This window comes from Macaca nemestrina, chromosome 18 (assembly GCF_043159975.1).
Source record: "Macaca nemestrina isolate mMacNem1 chromosome 18, mMacNem.hap1, whole genome shotgun sequence".
In the NCBI taxonomy this organism is placed as follows: Eukaryota; Metazoa; Chordata; class Mammalia; order Primates; family Cercopithecidae; genus Macaca; species Macaca nemestrina.
This window is the reverse complement of record NC_092142.1, coordinates 46,059,658-46,087,607: the sequence shown is the minus strand read 5'-3', so window position 1 is coordinate 46,087,607 and position 27,950 is coordinate 46,059,658. Positions and strand designations below refer to the sequence as shown.

The 27,950-nt window shown below is 37.5% G+C and overlaps 1 protein-coding gene and 1 long non-coding RNA gene across 3 annotated transcripts in view; one reads left to right on the top strand and one right to left on the bottom strand.

Annotated features, from left to right (window-relative positions):
* Positions 1-27,950, top strand: part of LOC105492223 (integrin alpha FG-GAP repeat containing 1) — a 294,233-nt gene that overhangs the window by 260,567 nt on the left and 5,716 nt on the right. Inside the window, exons 15-16 of the mRNA XM_011759246.3 lie at positions 26,323-26,447; positions 27,158-27,240. Coding sequence (XP_011757548.1) covers positions 26,323-26,447; positions 27,158-27,240 — 208 coding nt within the window. The remainder of the gene's footprint in view (positions 1-26,322; positions 26,448-27,157; positions 27,241-27,950) is intronic.
* Positions 2,668-27,950, bottom strand: part of LOC105492224 (uncharacterized) — a 42,998-nt gene continuing 17,715 nt past the window's right edge. For both annotated transcript variants that reach the window (XR_011616413.1, XR_011616414.1), the window contains 2 exons: positions 27,399-27,440; positions 2,668-2,782 (listed from right to left, as the gene is read on the bottom strand). This is a non-coding gene — a long non-coding RNA (uncharacterized lncRNA). The remainder of the gene's footprint in view (positions 2,783-27,398; positions 27,441-27,950) is intronic.

Below are 27,950 nucleotides of genomic sequence, written 5' to 3'. Positions count from 1 at the left end.
AATTAGCCGGGTGTGGTGGCGGGTGCCTGTAGTCCCAGCTACTTGGGAGGTTGAGGCAGGAGAATGGCGTGAACCTGGAAGGCGGAGCTTGCAGTGAGCCAAGATTGCACCACTGTATTCCAGCCTGGGTGACAGAGCAAGACTCTGTCTCAAAAAAAAAAAAATTATCCTAAATATGAATTCAAATTATTTCTTCTCATGAAGTTTCATTAATTTTAGAAAAGATGATACAATTATTCTGAAAATAAGTGTTTGGGTCCCACTATCAGGTATATAGTACAGCTGTCATTAAATCTGTAGAGAACAAATGTTCTCCTTATTGGCAGTGGTTCTCAAACTCTGTTGTTTATAAAAATCCTGATGTCCGTTGTCATTATCCAGTAGGACTTTTAAAACATATTATTGGGAAAATGACGCAGGAATTTAGTAAATTGGTGATGTATTACAACTTTCTCTTTGATGCATATATTGTTTGTTTAGTACATTTTTGGCTTTGATTAGAATAATGATTCTTAAACATCAGCATACATCAGATCACCTACAGAGTTAATTAAAACACACCTTTCCGGGCCCCACCACCAAAGTTTCAGCTGAGTAGGTCTGCTGTGGGGCCACAGAATTTGCATTTCTAACAACGTGCCAGGGGCTCCTTCAGGAGTTCAAGGAGCCTGAGAAATCTCAGATAAGGACTTTTTACAACTATAATTATACACAAAGTTTGAAGTATACATACTATGTTTTCTCTTTTTTCTCTGGTTTAAAGCTTAATAGGTATTTAGGAGCCACTGACCTAAATGACCTATAAGTCATTCAGCTTCTCCATATCCCCATAATTGGAAGTTTTTGTCAAGTGTAATGACATCTAAAAATATAATGCAGGAAATAAACTTCTGTTATTGTTACTAATCATTGTCATCATCACTTTTGTTAATATCTGTTCAGGGTATATCATTTTCCTGGGGTAAAGAGAACTATCAAATTATTTCTAATTTTTAATCCCTACTATGTAGAAATGTACAAATGAATAATGAGCAGTGGTCCCTTTGAATCTGAAATGCTATTTTAATTTTTTGTGTGGTAGATATAGTGAAACTTTCAAGTATAGTCATGCATAGCTTAACAGGGAGAGAAGTTTTGCAAAATGCATTGTTAAGCTATTTCATCTCCAAACATCATAGATTGTACGTACACAAACCTAGATGGTATAGCCTACTTCACACCTAGACTAGATGGTATAGCCCAGGGGTCCCCAACCCCCTGGACCATATGGGTCCCTGGCCTGGTGGAAAGGGGCCACACAGCAGGAGGTGAACAGCAGGTGAACAAGCAAAGTTTCATCTGTATTTGCAGCCGCACCCCATCACTCACATTATGGCCTGAGCTCCACCTCCTGTCAGATCAGTGGCAGCATAAGGTTCTATAGGAGTGCAAACCCTATTGTGAACTGTGCAGCACTGCCAAGGATCTAGGTTGTGCACTCCTTATGAGAATCTATGCCTGATCATCTGTCACTGTCTCCCCCAGATGGGACCACCTGGTTATAGGAAAACAAGCTCAGGGCTCCCACGATTCTACATTATGGTGAGTTGTGTAATCATTTCATTATATATTACAGGGTAATAACAACAGAAATAAAGTGCACAATAAATATAATGTGCTTGAATCATCCCAAAACCATCCCCCATCCCCGGTCCATGGAAAAATTGTCTTCCACAAAACCAGTTCCTGGTGCCAAAAAGGTTGGGGACTGCTGCTATAGCCTATTATTGCACCTGGGCTACAAACCTGTACAGCATGTTACTGTACTGAATCCTGTAGGCAGTTATAACACAGTGGTAAGTATTTGTGTATGTAAGGATAAAGGTACAGTGAAAATAGGGTATAAAAGATTTTTAAATGTTACCACATTTACCATGAATGTAGCTTGTACAACTAGAAGTTAACTCTGGGGTGAGTCGAGTGAATGTGAAGTCCTAGGACATTACTGTGCACTATTGTATATTTTATACACACTGCATGCTTAACCTACACTAAATTTGTTTTTTTGTTTTGGTTTGTTTTGGTTTGTTTTTGGAGTCCCGCTTTGTTGCCCAGGCTGGAGTGCAAGTGGCGTGATCTCGGCTCACTGCAACCTCTACCTCCCAGGTTCAAGCAGTTCTCCTGCCTCAGCCTCCAAGTAACTGGGATTATGAGCCATGATGCCCGGCTAATTTTTGTATTTTTAGTAGAGATAGGGTTTCACCATGTTGCCCAGGCTGGTCTTCAACTCCTAGCCTCAAGTGATCCATCTGTCTCAGCCTCCCAAAGTGCTGGGATTACAGGTGTGAGTCACTGTGCCCAGCCTACACTAAATTTGTTTTAAAACATATTTTTCTTCAATAATAAATTAACTTTAGCTTACTGTAACTTCTTTACCTTGTAAACTTTTAATCTTTTTAGTTTTTGACCCTTTTGTAATAACATTTAGCTTAAAACACAAAGACATTGTACAGTTGTATAAAAATATTTTTTAAATTTTTTATTTTTACTTTTTAAACCTTTTGTTAAAAACTAAGACACAAACACCCACATTAGCTGAGGCCTACACTGAGTCAGGATCACCAACATCGCTATCTTCCACCTCCACATCTTGTCCCACTGGAAGGTCTTCAGGGGCAATAACACCCATGGAGCTGTCCATCTCCTATGATGACAATACCTTCTTCTGGAATACCTACTGAGTGGCCTGCCTGAGGCTGTTTTACAGCGAACTTTTTGTTTTTAAAAGTAGATGAAGTACACCCTAAAAGAATGATAAAAAGTACAGTATACTAAATACATAAATCAGTAATATCATTTATCACTATCAAGTATGTACTGTACATAATTGTATTGCTACACTTGTATACACCTGGCAACACAGTAGTTTTGTTTACCCCTGCATCACCACAAACACGTGAGTAATGCCTTACACTGTGACATCATGACAGTTAAGATGGCACTCGGCCATAGGAATTTTTCAGTTTCTTTGTAATTTTATGGGACCACCATCTTTTATGTGGTCCGTTGTTGACTGAAATGTCATTACAGTGCATGATGGTAATTTGATGTGGCATTCTAATACACTGGCAAAGCTGGGAACTAATATTGAGCTCAAGTTACTCATCCTGTAACTGTTTCAAGTAAACATATAGAAAAGATTTTGTGGTTGATGGCTGAATAATTTGAAAGTTTTGTGGTTGATGGCTGAATAATTTTGCTATTTTCTTTATAAGATTTGATTGCAACAGAACCAGTATTTTGTTTTCTTAAAGTTCAATCTGTAATAATAGTTTCATTTCACTACCTACCACAATGTAATCTCTGAGCCCTATAAGAAGAAATTATACTACAGAGCTTATCATATCTCAGCATTCCCTAATTTGAAACACAAAATCAGTAGGGCAAACATACTGAAGTAAAGTCAGAGAAAATTATTTTGTCATGTAGTTCTCATGATGAAGAAACAAAAAAGATCCCCTCACGTTTCTGGCAGGGGTGAGAAACAGTAACCATTTTGAAACGTGGCCAAGGCTTTCTCCATCTCCAGGGAACAGACTTCACTCAGGCCAAGGCACTTACCTGGCTCCAAGCCCGCAGCCTTCCTATCTCACCCAAGTGGTGTTGTGCAACTCAGACCAGGGATGTAGAGCTACCAAAACACTGTTGATGAAAAAGCCAAACTCTGTCAACTATTTAAAGATGTTTATTGTGAGCCAATTTGAGTGACCATGGTCCGGGGAACATTCTCAGGATGTCCTGAGCAAGTGTGGCAAGGCGGTCAGGTTACAGTTAGATTTTATACATTTTAGGGAGACAGAAGTTATAGGTAAATACATAAAGCAATACATGTAAGATATACATTGATTTGGCCTGGAAAGGCAAGACATCTCGAAGGGTAGGGGCTTACAGGTCACAGTGGATTCAAAGATTTTGTGATTGGCAGTTGGTTGAAAGAGTTAAGCTAAAAACTTAGTAGAAAGAAAGGCTCGAGTTAAGAGAAAGGGGATTGTGGAGGCCAAGGTTCTTGTTATGTGGATAAACCTATAGGTAGCAAGCTTCAGAGACTAGAAGGTAAATAACTGTTTTCAGACCTTAAAATATGTCAGACCCTTAATCTCTCCTAGATCTGAGAAAAGCCTAGCTGCATAAATGGAGATTCTCTACAGATGTAACATTTCCTCCACAAAAGACAGCTTTGCGTGGCCATTTCAAAATGTGTTAAAGAAATATATTAATATTTTGGAGTAAAGTACTTTTATTTCCTTCAGGGCCTGCTATCTGTCATGTGATGCTATACCAGACTCAGGCTGGAATCTGGTACCTTTTTGGCAGAGAATGTGTTTTGTCAGCCTTAGGATCTCTAAATTTTGTTGTTTTTTGTTTTGTTTTGTTGTTTTGAGATGGAGTCTCGCTCTGTCACCCAGGCTGGAGTGCAGTGGCACTATCTTGGCTCACTGCAACCGCTGCCTCCTGGGTTAAAGCGATTCTCCTGCTTCAGCTTCCCAAGTAGCTGGGATTAATTTTTGTGTTTTTAGTGGAGATGGGGTTTCACCATGTTGGCCAGGCTGCTCTTGAACTCCTAACCTCAAGTGATCCACCTGCCTCAGCCTCCCAGAGGGCTGGGATTACAGGCGTGAGCCATGGCGCCTGGCCAGGATACCTATTTTAATGTTAATGCTGATCAGTTGTGCCTGAACTCCAAAAGGGAGGGAGTACAGCAAAGCATGGGCAACCTCCCTTCCCATCTTGAATGGGAATTCAGTTTTCAGGTTTCCTGTGGCCAGGGGGGCTCAGTTCAGTTGGTTGCGGGGCTTGGGATTTTATTTTTGGTTTTCAAGACTGATTATTCTAAAATCATAAAATTTTAGAATGCTTCCCCCCACCCCAGCTCTTTACCACCACACCCCCAGGGCACAATATAATACTGGAGTATTATAAGTAAACAAACTGCAAGAGCAGATGATAAGGAAAATTAGAGTATCAGAAAGAGAAGAGAGAACAGAGCAAAAGAAATAGGTGAAGTAATTAATAGCCAAGAATTTTCTAAAAGTAATGACACACACCAAACCACAGGTTTGAGACGCCCAGACCACACACCATGCAGGATAAATACCAAAAAAAAAAAAAAAAAAAAAAAAAACTACACTTATGCATATCATTGTCAGGCTGCAGAAAAGCAAAGACAAAGAAAAATCTTGAAATAAGCCAGAGGAAAAAATACCCATAGCAGAACAAGGTTAGAATTACAGCCACCTTCTTGTCAGAAAGCATGCAAGTAAAAAGAAAATGCAGTGAAAAATTTAAAGTGTTGTAATGCCAAAAGAAAAAACCACCAACCTGGAATTGTGTATCCAGCAAAATTATCTTTTTAAAGTGAGTGAGAAATACACTCTTAAGTGGGAGTTGAATATTGAGAACACATAGACACAGAGAGGGGAACAGCACACACCAGGGCCTGTTGGGGAGTGCGGGGTGAGGGGAGGGAACTTAGAAGACAGGTCAATAGGTGCAGCAGACCACCATGGCACACGTATACCTATATAACAAACCTGCACATTCTGCACATGTATCCCGTTTTTTGTTTTTTAGAAGAAATACAACAACAACAACAACAAAAAAAAGTGAGGGAGAAGTAAAGGCTATCAGACAGACAAAAACTGAGGAAATTAATCACCACTCAAGAAATGTTGAAATAAGTTATTCAAGGAGAAGGAATCTGATAAGTCAGAAACTTGTATCTACATAAGGAAGGAAGAACATCAGAGAAGGAATACGTGGATGTAAAATAACGTCTTTTATTTTTCTTACTCTTAATTGATCTAAAAAAAAACTGTGTTTAAAGTAATAATAGTAGCAGTGTACTAGGTGATTATAGCATATGGATAAATGACATGAGAGACAGGAATGCCATAGAGATGGGAAGGGAAAATTGGGAGTACTCTGTTATTTACTCCAACTGGTTATTTCCTGGAAATGACAATCAAGAATCTCCTTTCTACCAGTTTTATGTGATGACTCTTCCAGTGAAACAGTAATGGGCTATAAAACTTTAATAACCTATGTCTTCAAAATTGAGTGATTTTGTAGCACCACCACCCACCCCCCCAACATACAAACACAACCACACATTTATAAAGAACTAAAGAAGAGATGAGGTTAAATAAGGGTAAGGGGTAGTAAAAATAAAATAAAAAGAAACTTATAAGGACAAATCTATAAAATAAGTAGGAGCAAGTGAAAGAAAGATTAAAGCAAGAGAATAAATAGAAATTGTTAAGAGAGTCATAGAAAATGGACAAACGAAAAGTTCAAGAGCATCAGAATCATTTGTAAAGTGTGTGTTAGCTGTGGAGGTGTGGGGGATAGTGCACATGTACAGCAAACTCCACAGTGGGTTACTCTATGAAGATTTTTTTATTTAAAAATTATTGAGGGGGGTGGGGGGCAAGGGGAGGGAGGGCATTAGAACAAATACCTAACGTATGCGGGGCTTGAAACCTAGATGATGGGTTGATGGGTACAGCAAACCACCATGGCACATGTATACCTATGTAACAAACCTGCACGTTCTGCACATGTATCCCGGAACTTAAAATTATATACATAAAGTAGAAAAAGTATTTATTGAACATCTACCAAATACAAGCTGTAATCCCAGGCACATTGAGGAGAAGTGTGAAATATATTTATTGTCCTAAAGAGTCTATAATTTATTTGCAGCGAGAAATAAGGAAAAAAAAAAAAAAAAACTAGAGAATAAGATAAGCCACTAATGAAAGATTTCTCAAAAGGGTGTTTAAAAGATTACTAACTTCACTATTCATTAGCCCTTTCTTCTGCAAACTTAAGTGTCCAGAGTGGAGTTTTATGAAAGAACTAGGATTCCATATTCTGTAAGACTTCCTAGAAATCTGATACCCTTGACCTTGTTTGCTGGATAACTGTGCATGATGCTTTGCCAGCTGCTGTGAATATGAAAATATACTTAGATGAGGTTACCATCATCAAGAACTTTATATATTAGGAGCCAGACATATACATTTGCAAATACCCTCGTAAATAGTCATTACAAAGCAATAAGTATAATAGAATTCAAAGAAAGACCATTATTGGCTGAATTGATCCGGTAACACTTTGTGAAGGAAGTCTTCATTTGAAGGATTGGTATGCATGGACCAGAAAAAGTGAAGAAGAAGAAGAAATGCAGATATAGCATTAGCAAAGTCAACATAATGGGAAATGTAATTTTATTTGGAGAACACACAAAAAAATAATTTAACAATCAAAAAAGAAAAATCCTGTTCTGGTTTTTTAACTCTATAGGAGACACAAAAGCTATAATATCTTTAAATGTTTTATCTTTATTTCTTAACTTCATTGAGGAAAAACTCATATTCTAGACAGATGTTCCCACTGGTTTCACTTAGTTGCTGTAGAATTTCTGAATAACTTGGTAAATAGCCTGGAATTTTATTTTTTTAATTGTTCTTTACACAAAACATTTATTTTTCATTACAGTTTAGTGAACAGTTTATTAACCATTATAATAATACATTTGACTTAATTATGTATATTCACCAAAAGTAGTAATTGAGAAGATTAGTCCTCCTTTATTTCAAGATTTTACTTTATTTGTATTTATTTATTTGAGACAAGGTCTCACTCTGTCACCCAGGCTAGAGTGCAGTGGTGTGATTATAACTGACTGCAGCCTCAACCTCCTGGGCCCAAGAGATCCTCCCACCACAGCCTCCCTAGTAGCTGGGACTACAGGTGTGCACCAACACACCCAGCTTATTTTTTATTTTTTGTAGAGGTGAGATTTCACCATGTTGCCCAGGCTGGCCTTGAACTCTTGGGCTCAAAATACAGCCTAGGCCTCCCAAAGTGCTATATTTTACATTTTAAAAATCTAAAATAGGACTTTTGAATGTAGGCTTTATTGAAACAGAAGAAACGAAAATTTTTTAATAAAATAGGCCTGGTTGCCCATTTTTTGAAATACACTTAAATGTAAAGGATAGATAAGAAAGAACAAAAGAATGAATGATGAGTGAAAAATATTTTAACCTCTGCAAGCCTAGATCTGAAAAAAAAATTTTTTTTAATAAAATTAAAATTTTACAAAATATTTTAACCACTACAGTTTTGAGATCTTGTGGTTTTCCATCCAACATGTAAAGAGGTTGGAAGCTGTACTCTCACCCTCACCAAAAAAAAAAAGAACAAACTGAAAATCAACAACTCTTCTTAGATCCATCAAAGAATGAAGACAGGAGACAGACCACGGTCCCCAAAACTAGAACAGGCAAATACAGAGAATCACAGATTACTGAGTGGAAGCCACAGCTGGAGCTAGCAACTGGTAGGAACGCTTCAAGGGTGATTGACTGATTGCTAGAGACTGAGATTGAGACTAGTTTAAAACATTAAAAACTCCTGGAGGCCCAGTCTTAGAGTACCTATCAAGTTCTCAGAGTCAAAGGCTGAGGGGAAAATGCCCTTGTGTTTCTGTGTGTGTAGAGGGAAGAGAGTAAACATTTTAAAAGAAACAAACTTCCAGAGCTACTGCTCTCCTTAACAAAGGCCTGTCCTCAAGGGAAACTATTTTACCAACACCTAACCAAGTTGGGTTTTACCAGAGTCTAACTGACATGAGAGAAGTGAAATACCCAACTCTAGCCCCCTTTAGCCTGTCTCACCTAAGGTGGCAGGTGGGTGGTTGAGGAGACAAGACTAATAGTTAAAAGACCATTAAACACTTACCCTCCCCCGACACCTTGCCACCACATTAATCAGTCTGCTATATAATAGAGATTATAGTTGAACAAAGCTCAGGCCCTATTTCAGAAGGAATCTCTAGTGTTCCATAATGAGAGGATGAAGAAGTCAGTAATAATAAATAATAAAAAGGAGTCTCTAGGGAAACCCAAATACTACAGGGGAAACAAAAATAAGCATTAGATGATGTTTTCGCCTCTGACATCTACAGCTGCAACTACCAGTAAATGCAGCCTAACTCATAGCTAGATAAACATAAAACCTCACACTAAATGCCTATTTACCTTGTTCCTTTTATGCAATACATCATGTACAGCTTTCAACAACAAATTACAAGCCACACTAAAAGGCAAAACAAACAAAAGCCACACACTCTGAATGGATAAAGCAAGTAGACTCAGTTATGGCAAAGACTGTCAAATTATAGAGACAGGGAATTTAAAATTAACTGTGGGCTAGGTGTGGTGGCTTACACCTATAAGCCAGCACTTTGGGAGGCGAAGGCAGGCGAATTGCTTGAGCCCAGGGGTTCGAGACTGGGCTGGGCAATATGAGGCAACCCTATTACTACAGAAATACAAAAATTAGCCAGGCATGATGGTGCTTGCCTGTATTCTCAGTTACACAGGAGGCTGAGGTGGGCCTTAAGCCTAGGATATCGAGGCTGTAGTGAGCCAAGATTGCACTCCAGCCCAGACCAGCGACAGACCAAGACCCTGTCTCAAATAAATAAATAAATAAATAAATAAATCAAGGCTAGGCACGGTGGCTCACGCCTGTAATCCCAGCACTTTGGGAGGCCAGAGTGACCTCTGGCCTCACCTGAGTTCAGATGTTTGAGACCATCCTGCCCAACATGGTGAAACCCTGTCTCTACTAAAACCACAAAAAAGTTAGCCATGTATGGTGGTATGTGCCTGTAATCCCAGCTACTTGGGAGGCTGAGGCAGGAGAATTGCTTGAACCCAGGAGTTGGAGGTTGCAGTGAGCCAAGATAGTGCCACTGCATGCCAGCCTGGGTGACAGAGTGAGACTCCATCTCTAAATTAATTAATTAACTGTGATTAATATGCTAAGAGCTCTTATGGGAAAAATGCTAGAAATAAAAAACACTGTAATACAGGCCTGTCCAATCTTTTGGCTTCCCTGGGCCAACTTGGAAGAAGAATTGTCTTTGGCCACACATAAAATACACTAACACTAATGATAGCTGATGAACTAAAAATTTAAAAAAAAAAAAAAAAAATCTCATGATATTTTAAGAAAGTTTATGAATTTGTGTTGGGCCACATTCAAAGCCACCCTGGGCCACATGTGGCCTGTGGGCTGTGAGCTGGACAAGTGACTTGCTGTAAATACGAATGAAGAATGCCTTTGATGGACTTAGACATGGCCAAGGAAAGAATTAGTGACCTTGAAAATATGTCAACTGAAAAGTGAGGAGAAAAAAGAAAAATACAGTTTACCTTAATGAACATTCAGGTATAAAATGCTACACTAATGGCCCCCAATAATTCATGCCTCCCCAGTATTCGTACCATTGTTAGCCCCAACCCACAGCCAAGGAGACATCAGCAAACATGACCCAAGTAGAACTCTGATAGCCCTTATACTGTGGGGCTTGCCCTCTTGGAGTGTGGCCTTGAGAAAGCATGTGAAAACAGCCAGGCTAGTCTCCTTCAGGAAGAAAGACCATGAAGAGGCAGGCCAGTGCAGTCAACCCACCGAACCCCAGCCCCAGGTAACACACCAGCTGAGTGCAGCCACATGAATGACTTAGTCAAAACCAGCAGAAACTGCCCAGTCAACCCACTGAATCATGAGAAATAAAATGATTCTAGTTGTAAGCCAGTAAATTTTAGGTTAATTTGTTACACAACAATAATTGCAAGAAAGAATGTAGTATTCTGCTTTGCTTCATGAGCCAAATATAAACGAATTTACAAAGATGGAAGTACTGACACTGATGAAGACATATGTTTGGGCATCTCAGGCATGAGTGGATAGGAAAGGGATAGAAACGTAGAGAAGCGGAAGGTGATGATTTAAAAGTTTAAAAGAATATGCATACTGACAGTCACAACGTTAATCATGTCCTCTAGCAAGAAGGTACACATGAGAGAACTGACTTTGCTAAAGGAAAAATTCGAAGGTATTTTTGTGTTTTATGTCTATTGATAGCTAGTAATTGCCTGTAGGTCTCTCCAGGTTGAGTCACATGTATGTAATAATAGCTACCTAGTCTAATAAACATTTCTTCTAAAATCACATGTTTCAGTAAAAATAACCTATCTTGCAATTTGGGACTAAAAAAATCTCTTCTCACCTTTGGTTTTAAAGTAGTTAAGCATCTTTTATCCATGTCTCAGAACTAAGCAGTTTTGCTCCCTTGTCTTTTTTTCTTTTTTTTTCCTTCCTACTAAAAAAAGGTCTCTTATAAGTGAAATGACCATTGGTTTCCCTCTCAGAGAGGTACAGATCTCCAACATGGAAAATTGAGTGCACTAAGTCATAAGTCAGGCTTTCCCATTTAGCTCATTTATACAACATTGTTCACTTTGGAACCTGGGGGATTTTTTTTTTTTAATCCAGAGGATGACAGCTGAAACATAATTGCACATAACCTCAGAAAAGTTGACTACCCTAATGCAACTCAAAAGGAACACCTACCATTAAATTGGAACTCCACAAGCAATAACACCTAATACAGTTTGGTTTTATGGGAGCTGTGTGGATTTCTTTTATTGTTTCCCTTTGCATTATTTTTCACATGCATTTGCAATGGCTTTTTACCATTCCTTCATTAGAGGCTTTTGTGAATTAAGGTTAGAAAAGCAGTTAACAAAATCAGACTACTCAGTTCTTCAAAAAATTAAACACAAAGTTAGCATATGACTCAAAATTCCACTCCTAGGTATATTCCCAAGAGAACAGAAAACATGTCCACATAAAAACTTGTACATGAATGTTCATAGCAGCATTATTCATAATTGCCCAAAAAGTGGAAACAGACCAAATGCCCACAAACTGATGAATGGATAAACCACAGATATGGTATATCCATACAGTGGAATATTATTCAGTCACAAAAACATGAAACGTGCAACAATATGATGAACCATGCTAAACTATTCTAAGAGAATACAACCAGACACAAAAGGCCACATATTGTCCAACTTTATTTATATGAAAGGTCCAGAATATGCAACTTCATAGAGGTAGAAAGGACAGTAGTGGTTACCAGGGGCTGGAGGGAGGAAGAAATGGGAAGTAACTGCTCTTGGGTATGGGGTTTGTTTTTGTGGTAATGAAAATATTCTGGAATTGGTGTCAGTTGCACAGCCTTGTCGGTGTACTAAAAACCACTGAATTGTACACTTTAAACTGGTGGGTTTTGTGGTATGTGAATTATATACCAATTTAACACAAAAGAAGAGACACAAAAACTACTCACATTCTAAATTTATAACTAGGAAGTAGGTTGACAGAGCTTGAACCAGGGTTCCAAGTTTCTTCATTTATTCCAAAAAAGAAATTACAACTTCCATTAAAAACCTTTTATGGGGCTGGGTGTGGTGGCTCACGCCTGTAATCCCAGCACTTTAGGACGCTGAGGCAGGTGGATCACTGAGGTCGGGAGTTCGAGACCAGCTTGGCCAACATGGCAAAACCCTGTCTCTACTAAAAATACAAAAATTAGCTGGGTGTGGTGGCGCACACTTGTAATTCCAGCTTCTTAGGAGGCTGAGTCAGGAGCATCGCTTGAACCCCAGGAGGCGGAGGTTGCAGTGAGCCAAGATAGCGCCACTGCACTGCTTTGTAGTTTACAAAGCACTTTTATAATACATTAGAAGTTAAGTACTATCATCTGGTAATTTCTTCACTGAGTCCATGCAGTAGATGATGCTGTTTGGTATAGTTATTCTAATTCTACAAATGAGGAAACATTCCATTCTATTTTCCTTTTTGTACCTTTAAGCATCTCCAGATCAAGGTTTGTCTCTCATCTGTGTAAAGGCATACAGTGTACATTCACTAAATGTTTAGATGAATGAATACACAAACTAAGGCTCAAGGGGGTCAAGGGATTACTAAAGATCAAATAAATCAGTGTTGAAGTACATACCTTTGGCATCCAAATCCCATGTGTTTCCCATAATACCATATTTACAAGTCTCCTGTGTTCCCTACACATTTGTTCAAGCCCCATTAGGTAAGCTGATATCATGTTATTATTCAAAGCTCAAGTGGATGTCTTCCACAGTGATCATTGACATGGCATATTATAAGACCTCAAGGGAAACTAAAGTTAAACGACTGTACAAATTTATTTACTCCCAAACCTTCAGTTTATTACAGCAGACATCTCTACTAAGTGCCTACTGTGTGCCAGCCACTATGCTGTATTCCCCAGGAATAGAGCATGAAAATGAATAATTACCTAGACTGGAAGTACCTAAGCACCTCTTTTAATGAAACATTTTTCTGTCTACCACATATTTCATCACTTCATCCTATCAGCTATCTATAAACTGAGTTCAGATATAATTTAAAATACGCCAAAGGAGTAACAGTCAGTGGATTCCTTTATTCACAATCATAACTCAACTTTCAGGAAAAGAGGACAACCGTTGTTTTAAGAAGTTTTCCATGAACAGTGATGATCCTAACTTCCAAAATGTAAGAACTCAGCATTTGAGCATGGAGCCTCACAAATTCCCCATATACTATTCACTTAGGGTAATTTGAGATCTTTCTGGAGCCACATTCTAGAGATCCTAGTACCACCACATACTTTTAAAAGGTATTGTAACTACTTCTCTCATGGATTATGGCTTTCGGTGAAGACAGCTTATTTCTTCTCTTTATGCTGAGCACTAAGTAAGACTGTTTTAAAACCAGGAGCATTTATATAGTGACACTAAAGTAACACAGGTCTTGCATTTGTAATTTTGTCACAGAATTCACTCACATTGGAAACTAGATATTCCCAAAGTCCAAGTAAAATGGTGTGCCTTAGTTGTACAGGCCAGGAGAAGATTTTACCATCAGGCAGGGACCAGCTGCTCTGTTCTTTTTTCTATGTGGGTAACCATCCATTTAATTAAAGTCAGTGAATTTTAAAACAGAAAAATAAGAGGATAAGCTGTATGATTTAACAAGTGTCTTAAATGTCAAGTGACTATAGCCTAAAACATCTCCAAATTTTAAAATTAAATGTTAATATTTTTATTCTCAGTCATAATATCCTTTGGCTTATTTTTACATTCAAAATCTATTTTGTCCTTTTTTGTTTTCACTTCTGAATTCTGGGGGTCAAATTATAATATGATATTGTACAATTAAGTTTATCCTGTTAACAATAAATAACCTCTTAGCAATTACTGTACTCTATGTTATAGGAATTAGTTATCCAAATAGCTAAATACTTCAGCAATTAATTTAAATGTTAAAAATCATCACTGCTATAATACATTTCATCACTTGCTTTCTTCGGCCAATATTCTAGCCTAGTTGATAATTTTTATTTAAAAGGTGGTCCCTAGGATATTACTAGAAATTAGTATAACAACTATGATCTTCTGTTATCCAGAATATTCAGGGCATTGGGTTCTCAGAGCAAAACAAATATTTAAATAAAAAGTCATTAAAATCACCTTATGTTAATTGATATATATAGAATCACAATATGTATATGCAGCATCTAACATACATATTCTTTTCTAAAAGTTTACATGTCAGTTGTTTGATACATGACACACTTTTTTGAAACATATCAAGGAAATAATCGCATTATCAGAGTAGACCATAAACTCCAATTTAATTGCTAGACTTTTTTCTGGCTAGATCATCTGATTTGATATACATTTATAATGAGCCTCATCACATTAAATAACACAAATTATTACCCCAAGTTGGCATTTAGAAACAAGGGAGTATGATAATTGTAGCTGAGAAGATTTTAATAGATACATCAGCCTGGTGATGTGACTCACACCTGTAATCCCAGCTACTCAGGAGGCTGAAGTGGGGGGATCACTTGTAGCTCAGAGCTCAAAACCAGCCTGGGCAAGATAGTGAGACTTCTTCCCTTAAAACATTTAAAAAACAAAAATAAATTAGCCAGATATGATGTCATGTACCTATACTCCCAGCTACTCTGGAGGATAAGGCGAGAGGATCACTTGAGCCCAGGAGTTCAAGGCTACAGTAAGCTATGATCACACCACTGCACTCCAGCCTGGGTGACAGAGCAAGACCCCCATCTCTGTTTAAAAAAAAAGAAGATGAAGAGATGAAGATGTATGAGAAACCCTATTAGCAATGCAGTTAGACTAGCAGCAAAGGAAAGCAAGTGATAGTTTTTGTCTCAGCCTCCCAAGTAGCTGGGATTACAGGCATGTGCCACCATGCCCAGCTAATTTTGTGTTTTTAGTAGAAGCGGCATTTCACCATGTTGGTCAGGCTGGTCTCGAACTCCTGACCTCAAGTGATCCACCCGGCTCAGTCTCCCAAAGTGCTGGGATTATAGGCATGAGCCACCACGCCCGGTGAAAACTGTTATTTTTTTTAAATTATATAAATAACATGTACTTGAAGTATATTGGAAAATCAGACTATAATGCAAGCCTGGACAAAAGAACACAGGCATTTGAATCTGGTGGTTGGAGTGTCTGATATCACAAATGCCTTTAATGTATTATAAAATATTAAAAACGTATCACAGATACTTCACCTTTGGGTAGACAATCATGATGTGCTAATATTTATGTGGTATAAATTGATGTAGTATTTTTTTGTTGTGTAATACCTTATTTCAACTGGAATATGTTACAAGTGTTAGGTCTGACACATTTGGGGGATTAAAATTTCTTTCAATTATTCATTAATTTAACAAAAATATATTGAGTGGCTAATATATACCAGACCTGTTCTCGGCTCTTAGAATATAAAAGTGAATAAAACAGACTCAAATCTCAGCCCTCATAGAGATTGCATTCTAGTGGGGGAAGACAGACAATTGGCATAGTAAGTAAGTTATTTAATACTTTCTAGTGTTAGCCAGTGTTAAGTACTGTGGGTGGGAGGAAGAGGGAATAAAGCAGAGTAAAAGCGATTGGGATTGCTGGGCCAGAGGGCCTTCGATTGTATGTAGGATTATCAGAGCAAGCCTCTCTGAAAACATGCCATTTGAACAAGGATTTGAAGAAGGTAAGGGAGTTAGACATGTAGTTATCTTTGGAAGGCTATTCCAGGCAAAGAAGAAAGCCAGTGCAAAGGCCCTAAGATATAAGCACTCCTAGAATTTCCAAGGAACAGTGAAGAGGCCAGTAAGTTACAGCAGAATGAAAGAGGGAGGTTACAGAGTAGAAAATGAAGCCACAGTTAAATGGGAGGTGGAGAGTGTACGCTAAGTAGGACATAGGAAAAGATTGTATTCTGAGTGAAACTGCGGACTATAGGAGGAACAACAGTTAAAGCAAGGAAACTAACTAGAAGCTATTATCATACTTCAGTTTAGGAACATAACTATTTGGGGTAAATAATAAGAATAATTCAGGCAAAAGTTGGTGGTGGCTTGGACCAAGGTGATAGCAGTAGAAATAGAAATGAGTGTCTAGAGTATGTACACATTTTAAATTGTAGATATATATTCAATTTCTTGGCAGATTGAATATAGGATACAAGAAAAAGAGAGGCCTATAATTATAACTATAGGGTTGCTGGCATGACCAAGTGGAAAGTTGGAGTGGCCATAACTGAGATGGAGCAGGTAGGGGGAATAAAATCAGGGATTATGGGGGTTTTTTTGTTGTTGTGTTGTTTTGTTTTGTTTTGAAATGGAGTCTCACTTTGTTGGCCAGGCTAGAGTGCAGTGGTGCGATTGTGGCTCACTGCAACCTCCGCCTCCCGGGTTCAAGTGATTTTCCTGCCACAGCCTCCCGAGTAGTTGGGACTACAGGCATGCGCCACCACGCCTGGCTAATTTTTTTGTACATTTTAGTAGAGACAGGGTTTCGCCCTGTTGGCCAGGCTGGTCTCAAACCCCTGACCTCAGGTGATGCACCCACCTCAGCCTTCCAAAGTGCTGGGATTACAGGTGTGAGCTACCACACCCAGCCCCAGAGATTACGTTTTGAATATATTAATTTGGTAATATGTGTTAGACATGAAAATATTGATGTTTAGCATTTAGTTTGATATGAGAGCCTAGAGTTCAGAGATTGGCAGTCTATACTGGAATTATACATTTGGGAGTGTTGGGGACTAACTTAAGTCAAGTTAGTTACATATAAGTCTTACATTCTTTGATGGCTACAATAACTGTAGCCATCAAAGAATGTAGTTACCAATTTTTACCAAGAAAAGTAACTACTTTTCTTACTATCAGTAAACATAAAAGAAAATCTCTAACCAAATTCTGTGCAAATAAAGACATTAATGAAATAAACATTCATTAGCAAGCAGACACAAAACTATTCATATAATATGTTTTATATGCTCTCTGAGTATTTAGGTAATCCAGCCACTACTTTGCATGAATGGTTAACTTAAGGAAGATAAGACATATATCAGCAAAACTAAAAAATATCTTGAGATAACTAAAAACAAAACACAAACAAAACCAAACCAAACATACTGGATGAAGCGAAAGCAGTACTCAGAGGGACTTTATGGCTGTAAATGCAATGTTAAAAAAACAAAGATCTCAAATCAGCAACTTAATTTTATACCATAAGGAACTTGAAAAGAAGACCAAACTAAACTCAAAGCCAGCAGGAGGATGGAAATAATAAAGATTTCAGCAGAGATCAATGAAATAGAGAATAATAATCACAGAAATCGAAAGTTGGTTCTTTGAAAAGATCAACAAAATTGACAATCTATTAGCTAAACTGAGTTGTAAACAAAAGGGAAAAGGCAAATAACTAAAATCAGAAATGAACAATGGGACTTTGCTACTGACCTTATATAAATTAAAAGGATTGATAATACTATGAACAACTGCATATCAACAAATTAGACAATCTAGGCCAGGCACAGTGGCTCATACTTATAATCCCAACACTTTGAGAGGCCAAGGCATGAAGAATGCTTGAGGCCAGGAGTTTGAGATCAGCCTAGGCAACACAGTGAGTCCTTGTCTCTACAAAAAAATTTAAAACTTAGCCAGGTGTGGTGGCAGGCACCCATAGTCCTAGCTACTCAGGAGGCTTTAGCCCAGGAGTTCAAGGCTGCAGTGAGCCATGATTGTGCCACTGCACCCCAGCCTGTGTGGCAGAGTAAGACCTTGTCTCAAAAAAAAAAAAAAAAAAAGATAATCTAGATGAATCAAAGATGTGCCTGTAATCCCAGCACTTTGGGAGGCTGAGGCAGGCAGATCACCTGAGGTCAGGAGTTTGAAATCAGCCTGGCAAACATAGTGAAACCCCGTCTCTACTAAAAATACAAAAATCAGCTGAGTGTGGTGATGCATGCCTGTAATCCCAGCTACTCGGGAGACTGAGACAGTAGAATCACTTGAACACAGGAGGTAGAGGTTGCAGTGAGTCAAGATCACACTATTGTACTCCAGCCTGGACAACAGAGCAAGACTCTGTCTCAAAAAAAAAAAAAAGTGTTTCCTAGAAACACAGACAATTCAAAACTGACCCAAGAGGAAATAGACAATGTCAACTGACCTGTAACAAGTAAAGAGATTGAATCAGTAATGGAAAACCTCTTGAAAAAGAAAACTCAAGGACCAGGTGGCTGCACTGGTGAAATTCTACCAACAATTTAAAGAAGAATTTCATCACTGTTATTGAAACGCTTACAAAAACTAGAAGAGCAAATACTTCCTAACACATTCTGTGAGGCCAGCATTACTCTCATACCAAACCCAGACAAAGATACCACAAGAAAGCTACAGACCAATATATCCTATATGAATATTGATACAAAAATCTTCAACAAAATACTACCAAGCAAATCCAACAGCACATTAAAAGTGTTTATATATTATGACCAAATGGGATTTGTCCCAGGAATACAAGGATTGTTCACCATAAGATAGTCAATCAGTGTAATACATGGCATTAATAGAACTAAGGGAAAAATAATACATGATCATTTCAATAGATACTAAAAATAATTTGACAAAACTCAACATCCTTTTATAATGAAAACACTCAGCAAACTAGGAATAGAAGGGAACTTCCTTAACATCATAAAGGGCAGTTATAAGAAAAATCACACCTAATATCATCTTGTATCATGAAAAGCTGAAAGCATTTCTTCTAAGATCAGGAAGAAGATGAGGATGCCCACTTTCACTCCTCCTCTTCACCTTTTTACTGGAATTCCTACACTTAGCAATTCGGCCAGAAAAAGAAATAAAAACTTCTAAATTGGAAAGGAAGATGCAAAATGATTTCTATTTGCAGATGACATGATTCTGTATACAGAAAAATCTCATATAACTCACTAAAAAAAAATACTACTGCAGCTAATAAACAAATTCAGCAAAGTTATAGGGAACAAGATCAACACCCAAAAATCAGTTGTTTCCATACACCAGCAAAGAAATTTTTAAAAAAGAAAAAATTGTTCAATTTGCAACATTTAGAAGAGTAAAACACCTAGGAATATATTTAAGCAAGAAATTGAAAGATTATCCACTGAAAACTAAAAACATTGCTGAGAGAAATTAAAGAAAATCTAATAAATGGAAAGGCATCCCATATTCATGGATTGGAAAACTTTAAGATAGCAATATTCCCCAAAACAATCTACAAATTCAAGTGGTCTGTTTGCAGAAATAAAAAGCCAACCTTCAAATTGATATGGAACTGTAAAGGGCCTCAAAAAGCCAAAACAATACTGGAAAACAAAAACAAAGCTGAGAGGACTTATACTTTCCAAATTCAAAACTTACTACGCAGCTACAGTAATCAACAAGCATAGTGCTGGCATAAAGATAGACATATAGATAGACATATAAGCCAATGGAATAGAACTGAGAGACCATAAATAAATCCAAACATCTATGGCAAATTAATTTTTGACAGGAGTACCAAGACCACTCAGTGGAGAAAGAAGAGTGCCTTCAACAAATCATACGAGAACATTTGTATAATGACATGCAAAAAAAAAAAAAAATGAAGCGGGACTCCATATAAAATAATTAACTCATATATAATAATTAACTCATGGATCATAACTCATATATAATAATTAACTCATGCATGGATCAAGGACCTCAATATAAGTGATACAGAATTCTTAGAAGCAAACATAGAAATAGATCTGCATTTCCTCAGATTTGACAATGGATTGTTAGATTTGACACCAAAAGCACTAGTAACAAAATTTAAAAATAGATTAGATTCTGCAAAAATGTAAAGCTTTTTTGCATTAAAAAACATTTTTAGCCAGGTGCAGTGGCTTATGCCTGTAATCCCAGAACTTTGGGAGGCCACAGCATAAGGATCGCTTGAGCCCAGGAATTTGAGACCAGCATGGGCAATGTAATGAGAGCTTGTCTCTTAAAAAAAAAAAAAAGTTTTAATTAGCCAGAGGCAGTGGCACAGGCCTGTGCTCCCAGCCTACTCAGGAAGCTGAGCTGGGATCACTGGAACCCAGGAGATGAAGGCTCCAGTGAGCCAGGATTGTGCTGCTGCACTCCAGCCTGGGTGACAGAGCAAGAGCCTGTCTCAAAAGAAATTTTTTTTTTCTTTTCAACAAACTGAAAAGGGAGAAAATATTTGCAAATCTTATCTCTGATAAGGTTCTAGTATCCAGACTATAAAAAGAATGTTTACAATTCAACAACAAAAACACAAACAGTCCAATTATAAAATGGACAAAGGACTAGACATTTCTCCAAAGAATCCCAAAGTGAAAGATGTCCTACATAATCGGTCATGAAGGAAATGCAAATCAAAACCAGACTTCAAAACCACTAAGATGGTTTTAATTAAAAAGACTGAAAATGACATGTCAGCAAGGCTGTGAAAAATAGGAACCCTCATACATTCCTGGTGGGAATGTAAAATGGTGCAGCTGCTGTGAAAAACAATGTGGCCATTCCTCAAAAAATTAAACCTAGAATCACCATATGATCCAGGATTTCTACTTCTTAATATATACTCAAAAGAATTGAAAGCAGGGTCTCAAAGAGGTATTTGTACATCCATGTTCATAGCAGCACTACTAATAATAGCCAAAAGGTAGAAATGACCCAAACATCCATCAATAGCTGGATGGATAAACAAATCAAAGTATATACATAAAATGGAATACTATTTTTCCATAAAAAACAGATGAAGTAATGATACTATAACTTATATGACCCTTGAAAACATTATGCTAAGTGAAAGAAGCCAGACACAGTTGGTCACATGTATGGTACCTTTTATATGAGGTGTCTAGAGTAGACAAATCCATAGAGAATGAAAGCAGATTAGAGGTTACTGGGGGAAGAGAAAAGGGGAAGTAATTACTTAACCGGTACAGGGTGTTGGTATAGGATGATGAAAAAGTTTGCAAACGAGAGAGAATTGATAGTTGCACAACATTGCAAATACACTAAAGGCCATTTGATTTTACACTTTATTAAAATAGTAAATTGTTAAAATAGTTAATTGAATTACAGCTCAATTAGAAAATAAGAATGGATTGAAATGGATGCTTTCATTGAAAGCTAATGGAAATGTAAAGTGATGCACCCTCTCTTTAGGAAACAGGGTTTCTATATTTAACAATAAGTTTTAAACTTACTACTCTTTGATCCAGTGTTCTGTATATAGGAATCAAACAAACTAATCTGGGTGCAAACAAATATTGATTTGCAGAGTTGTTCACTGAAGCTTTTTTTTTTAATAGTGAAGGATTAGGAAAATTCCTTTATTTCCAACAATAAGGAATTAATTTTTAAATAAGATATTATATAGGCAGAAAAATTATATTTTTGTAATGTTTGGGTAGATATCACTTTAGAAAAATAATTTTAGACGTATACATACTAATACATGTCTTTTCACTGTGTTTCCTTTGGCTTTCTCTTAATGGGATTTTGGTGTTTCCATCATTTTTCTCTCTGCTTATTTATTTTTCAAGAATTTTCATGATGACTAAATACTCATAAATAATACTGAGTGAAAATAGTACTAAACTATGCTAAAATGTATTTGTGCATGCACTTGCCTTGGAGAAGAAAAGTATGTGACCAAAAGTATGCTAAAATGTAATAATGATTATCTCTTCATTTTAAGTTGCTGGATAATTTTACTTTGATTATTCTCCTTAATACTTTTAAGCTTGCTTATTGCATAGGCAATTTTAATAGTATAAAGAGGAAAACAGAAGCCTAGTTTGATGTCATGTAGACAAAAAGAGTCAAACTTTAAGTCTTTTAATATAAGGGGTTGTGGAGACCAAGGTTTTATCATGAAGATGAAGGCTTCAGGTGGCAGGCTTCAGAGAGAGTAGATTGTAAATGCTTCTTATCAGCCTTAAACAGTCTTTTCTGTCAGTCTTAAGGGCTTTGTATTGATGTTAATGCTGGTCAGCTGTGCCTGAATTCCAACAGAAAGGAGAGTATAATGAGGCATATCTGACCCTCACTTCCCATCATGGCCTGAACTAGTTTTTCAGGTTAACTTCTGAGTGCCTGAGGGGAGGGTCCAACAGTTAGAATTTTATTTTTGGTTTACTTCTGTTAAGTCAGTCTTTGCTAGTAGTGTCATGAAATCAGCTTGTGCTTAATTTTGGGTTTGTTTGTTTGTTTGTTTTTGAGACAGGGTCTCACTCTGTCTCCCAGGCTGGAGTGCAGTGGCACAATCACGGCTCACTACAGCCTCAACCTCCCCAGGCTCAGGTGATTCTCCCATGTCAGCTCCCACGTAACCGGGACTACAGGCATGCACCACCGTGCCTGACTAATTTTTGTATTTTTTGTAGAGACGGGGTTTCACCACATTGCCCAGGCTGGTTTCAAAGTCCTGAGCTCAAGCAATCCACCTGCCTTGGCCTCCCAAAGTGCTGGGATTACAGGCATAAACGGCCTGTGTTTAATTTTTAATTCTACTCTGTAAGAATAAATTTTATCTTTTTTTTTTTTTTTTTTCCTGAGACGGAGTCTCACGCTGTTGCCCAGGCTGGAGTGCAGTGGCGCGATCTCGGCTCACTGCAAGCTCCGCCTCCCGGGTTCCCGCCATTCTCCTGCCTCAGCCTCCTGAGTAGCTGGGACTACAGGCGCCCGCCACCGCGCCCGGCTAATTTTTTGTATTTTTAGTAGAGACGGGGTTTCACTGTGGTCTCGATCTCCTGACCTTGTGATCCGCCCGCCTCGGCCTCCCAAAGTGCTGGGATTACAGGCTTGAGCCACCGCGCCCGGCCAATAAATTTTATCTTAATAAAGATAGCTAACATGATTATTTACTATGTGAGGTACTCTACTTTTAAACATTATCTTTCAATCAGGTGAACTAATTCTGCAGCCCATGCTGTTCACTATACTGCTTTTCAGTTTCATACACATTGTTAATGCCTATCCTTAAATTCATGTTCCTTTTCATTATACCTTACTGTTTCCAACTTAAGAACTATATAAATAATCAGGTAAATATACTTGCCAGTGTTTGCATATTTTTGGATAACATTAGTGATGTTTAGCAGAGTCCCCTTGAATATTAAAATATTTATATATTAATTTTGTCATTTAAATGTTAAGTTTAAGCACGTAGAAAAATACCTAGAAAATACATACATTCTATAAAAGTGAATTACAACAGGGAAAGACTGACTATTGGAATGGCAGTGTGAGGACCACACAAACTTGCTCTCCCAGAGCCCCCAAAAAGAACAACAAAAATATTGGCCAACCATATAGTATCCACCATTTCAGAACTCTGGAAATTAACGAAAGCCACACAATGGACTGAATATTGTCTATTCCAAGGAAAACTACTGATCCTTGATAAGACACTGAATCTATGGCATTTTTAACTTGGAGCTATTCCCATCCTGCCTCCCTTCTCAACTGAGTAGTGCAGTAGCCATGGAAAGCCAGCGGCTTCACAGCCAATGGATATGACTGACCTCCTTGGAGCTGCATGAAAATCTCCATCCCTATTACTATCAACATTTTGGACTAGCAACTCCCTGGAAAATCTTCATTCTCAGCATCTTGGCTATTTCATTTGACTAGGGCATTACCAAAAACAACAGTAATCTGCTGGCAACATCTCAGCTACCTAAGCCTGTGATTAAAGGTGGAGGAAACAAGAACTGGTCAAAATATAAGAGGAATTCTTAGAAAACTGGAAAACATAGGCAGCTTTAAAAAGCTACAGCATATTCTTGGGGATCTAGAAGACTGCAAATTCCTAGAAAGGAAAACACCTCATTCAAATACTCAGCTCCCTTCTGCTTCACCATGAAGCCCTGCATAAGCAGGAAATGAAAACTAAGGTTGTCCTTTAAACCATCTGAACTTTGAAGGCATGCCTTCACACACAAGTCACTTTGACAAAGGGTGGAAGATGTACAGGCAAGAGATTTAAGGAAATCTTACAACAAATCACTGGCTGACCACTAAATAATACTGACCTAGATATGCCAAGTAGGAAGCCAGATGTAGAATAAAAACTTTAAAAATTAAAAAGACCTTGGGGACAACCACTGCAGGGAATACAGAATCCACAGAATTCACTAAATGAAAAAAAAAAGTCACTAAACAAACAGTAACAAAAACAACAAATCCTTGGGTGGGGTTAAGCGATACCACAGTTATCGATATTATCTTAAAAGTCCAGTTTTCAACAAAAATTATAAGCCATACAAAGAAACAGGAAAGTAGGCTAATACACATTTCTTTAAAAAAAAAAAAAAAAAAAAAAGGCCGGGCGCGGTGGCTCAAGCCTGTAATCCCAGCACTTTGGGAGGCCGAGGCGGGTGGATCACAAGGTCAGGAGATCGAGACCACAGTGAAACCCCGTCTCTACTAAAAATACAAAAAATTAGCCAGGCGCGGTGGCGGGCGCCTGTAGTCCTAGCTACTCAGGAGGCTGAGGCAGGAGAATGGCGGGAACCCAGGAGGCGGAGCTTGCAGTGAGCCGAGATCACGCCACTGCACTCCAGCCTGGGCAACAGCGTGAGACTCCGTCTCAAAAAAAAAAAAAAAAGACAACAGAAAATATGCCTACAGGGCCAGATGCTTTACTTAATTGATGTGTGTGTGTGTGTGTGTGTGTGTGTGTGTGTGTGTGTGTGTGTGTAGTGAGCATCTTTCATGTGTTTATTGACCATTTTCATGGCTAACGACTATTAGTCATTTGGGAAATGCAAGTAAAAACTACAATGAGATACCACTTCACAACCACGAGCATGGCTGTAATACAAAAGACACAATAAAAAGTGTCACTGAGGATGTGGAAAAATTTGAACCATTATCCATTGCTGGTGGGAACATAAAATGGTGCAGGTACTTTGGAAACAGTTAGTTAGTTCCCAATGATGTTAAACACTCTTAGCTACATAATCAAGAGAAAGGAAAACAAGAGTAAATACAAAAATAAACCCTGTATATGAATGTTCACAGCAGTATTATTCTTAGTAACCAAAAATGGAAATGACTGAAATGTCCATCAATTAATGAAATTAATTAATGAAACAAAATGTATATATAACAAAGTGGAGTATTTATTATTTGGCAAGTTAACAGTAATAAAGTACGGAAACATGCTACCATATAGATGAACCTTGAAAACATGCTAAGCGAAAGAAGCCAGTCACAAAAGACCACCTTGTATGATTGCAATTTATATGAAATCTTCAGAATAGACAAATCTATAGAGTCAGAAAGCAGATTAGTGATTACATACAGTTGGAAGTGTGTGGGCTGGAAACAGACATGACTACTAATGTGTATGGAGTTACTTCTCAAGTGATAAAAATGTTCTAAGATTAGATTGTGGTGATGGCTGAACAATTCTTTGAATATACTCAAAACCACTTAACTGTACACTTTAAATGGGTGATGTGTATGGTATGTGAATTATATCTCAGTAAATCTGTTTTCTTTAAAAAGTGAATCATTGGCTGAGCATGGTGGCTCATGCCTGTAATCCCAGCATTTTGAGAGGCCAAGGCAGGGGAATCACTTGAGCCCAGGAGTTGGAGGCCGGGCAACATAGTAAGACCCCATCTCCACAAATATTTAAAAATTAGCCGAGCCTGGTAGCACATGCCTGTGGTCTCAGCTACTTGGGAGGCTGGGAAGGAGGATAGCTCGGGCCTGAGAGGTCAAGGCTCAGTGCAGTGCAACTGCACTGCAGCCTGGGTGACAGAGTGAGACCATGTCTCAGAACAAGAAAAAAGTGAATCATTAATATTAATGTCCTATGTTTCATTTCACATTTTGAAACATGATATGTTCCAGTACCTAAATTTTTAACATTTTATCATTTTAATATTTGATGGGAGCAATGTTTCCAGAGATGTTTTTAATGGTTTTTTTTAATTGAATAATTCTAGCTGGTCAACTCAGCCAATCCGCACATTTAGCTCTCCAACTACCATACAACGTGCTTGGTTTAGGTCGGAGCGCAAATTTTCTTGACCATCTGTATGTTGGTATTCCCCGTCCATCTGGAGAAAAAGTGAGTGAAAATTCATTTTGTTTACAATTAATCTATGTTTTAATATTCACTATTTAAGTATTTAAATTAAATAATTTGAATGTAATTGAATTTTAATTTAAATAAATCAAATATTTTTATTCCCTTTAAAGAATAAAGAAAAATGTATTGGTAGTGACCTAAGTTTATCTTACATAGAGCACATCATGATTTTAAGATACCGTGTAGTTTTTCCCTCTCCTCGCCCATAAACCTCACCTATCCATCTATCCTGCTTTTTCATCCTAACATTTTTCACCACCTAACATGCACATAAATATTTTACTAACATAAATACTATTATACATATGTGTATTATTTATATAATATGTATAATCATATTATTTTACTTGCTTTGTTTATTGTCAGTTTCCCCTTAACTTGAATTTTAGCTCCAAGCAGCATTTGTACATAACCCTTTGAACAGTGCCTGCTACATAAGTGTCTGATAAATATTTGTTGAATGAATGAATTCATAAAACACAAATATAATCTTTCCTTGAAAAGATGAGAAAATTTTCCAACAGATGGCACAAAAGCCTTATTTTTGGCTTAATACTGGTAAACATAGCTTCATCCATACCTAGAATTTGAATTTCTCAAAGAAGCTACATTTTTGCTTATTTATTTAGAATAGTAATTGTGTTTTTTAAATGTGCTAAATGTTAAATGTTCTTAAATTCTTCTTCCAGTCTATACGAAAACAAGAGTGGACTGCAATCATTCCAAATTCCCAGCTAATTGTCATTCCATACCCTCACAATGTCCCTCGAAGGTAATGTCCTTGCTTGAACTGATTTGGTAAAGACACTGCTAACTCTGAATTATAGATACAGTGATGTCTTTTAAACTCTCTCATATTCCTGCTGTGTTCCCATGAGTGCCCATCCTTAATTTGCTTATGGCAAACTTTAAATGACTAAACATACTTACATAAACGGTCTCAGACATTTTTCATGAAGAACAAATTCAATCCTATGAGAAAAACAGCAGGTTAACTAATTAGGGATTTATACATATTCTGCTTAAATAAACTGCTCTTCCATTTACTAGTTATAAATTCAAAATTTCAGGATACTAAATCTTTGTATAAAGCACTGATCTTTTAAATAAATTACTTGAGAAGTACTATATATCCCACAGTGGTTGGGCACAAATTTTGGAGTTAAATAGATGTAGGCTAAAAACTCAGCTCCATTGCTGGCTGACTGCAAGACTAGGAGCCAGTCCTTGTCCTCTCCAAGACTCAATTTCTGCATCTGAGGGTGAAATACACTTAACACAGTGCCGAGCATATGGTAAACGAACGGTAGGTATTTTTATCCTTATTAACAGAATACATTCATTTCATAATACAGCATTTAATTCTAAATCCTTAAATAATCTTTGTTCATTTTTATTTAAATTTATAGATTGATTCTATTCTTTTTAAATTAGGTGATAAAAGTATTCACTAACATTTAAATTTCATAGGGAAAAATATGC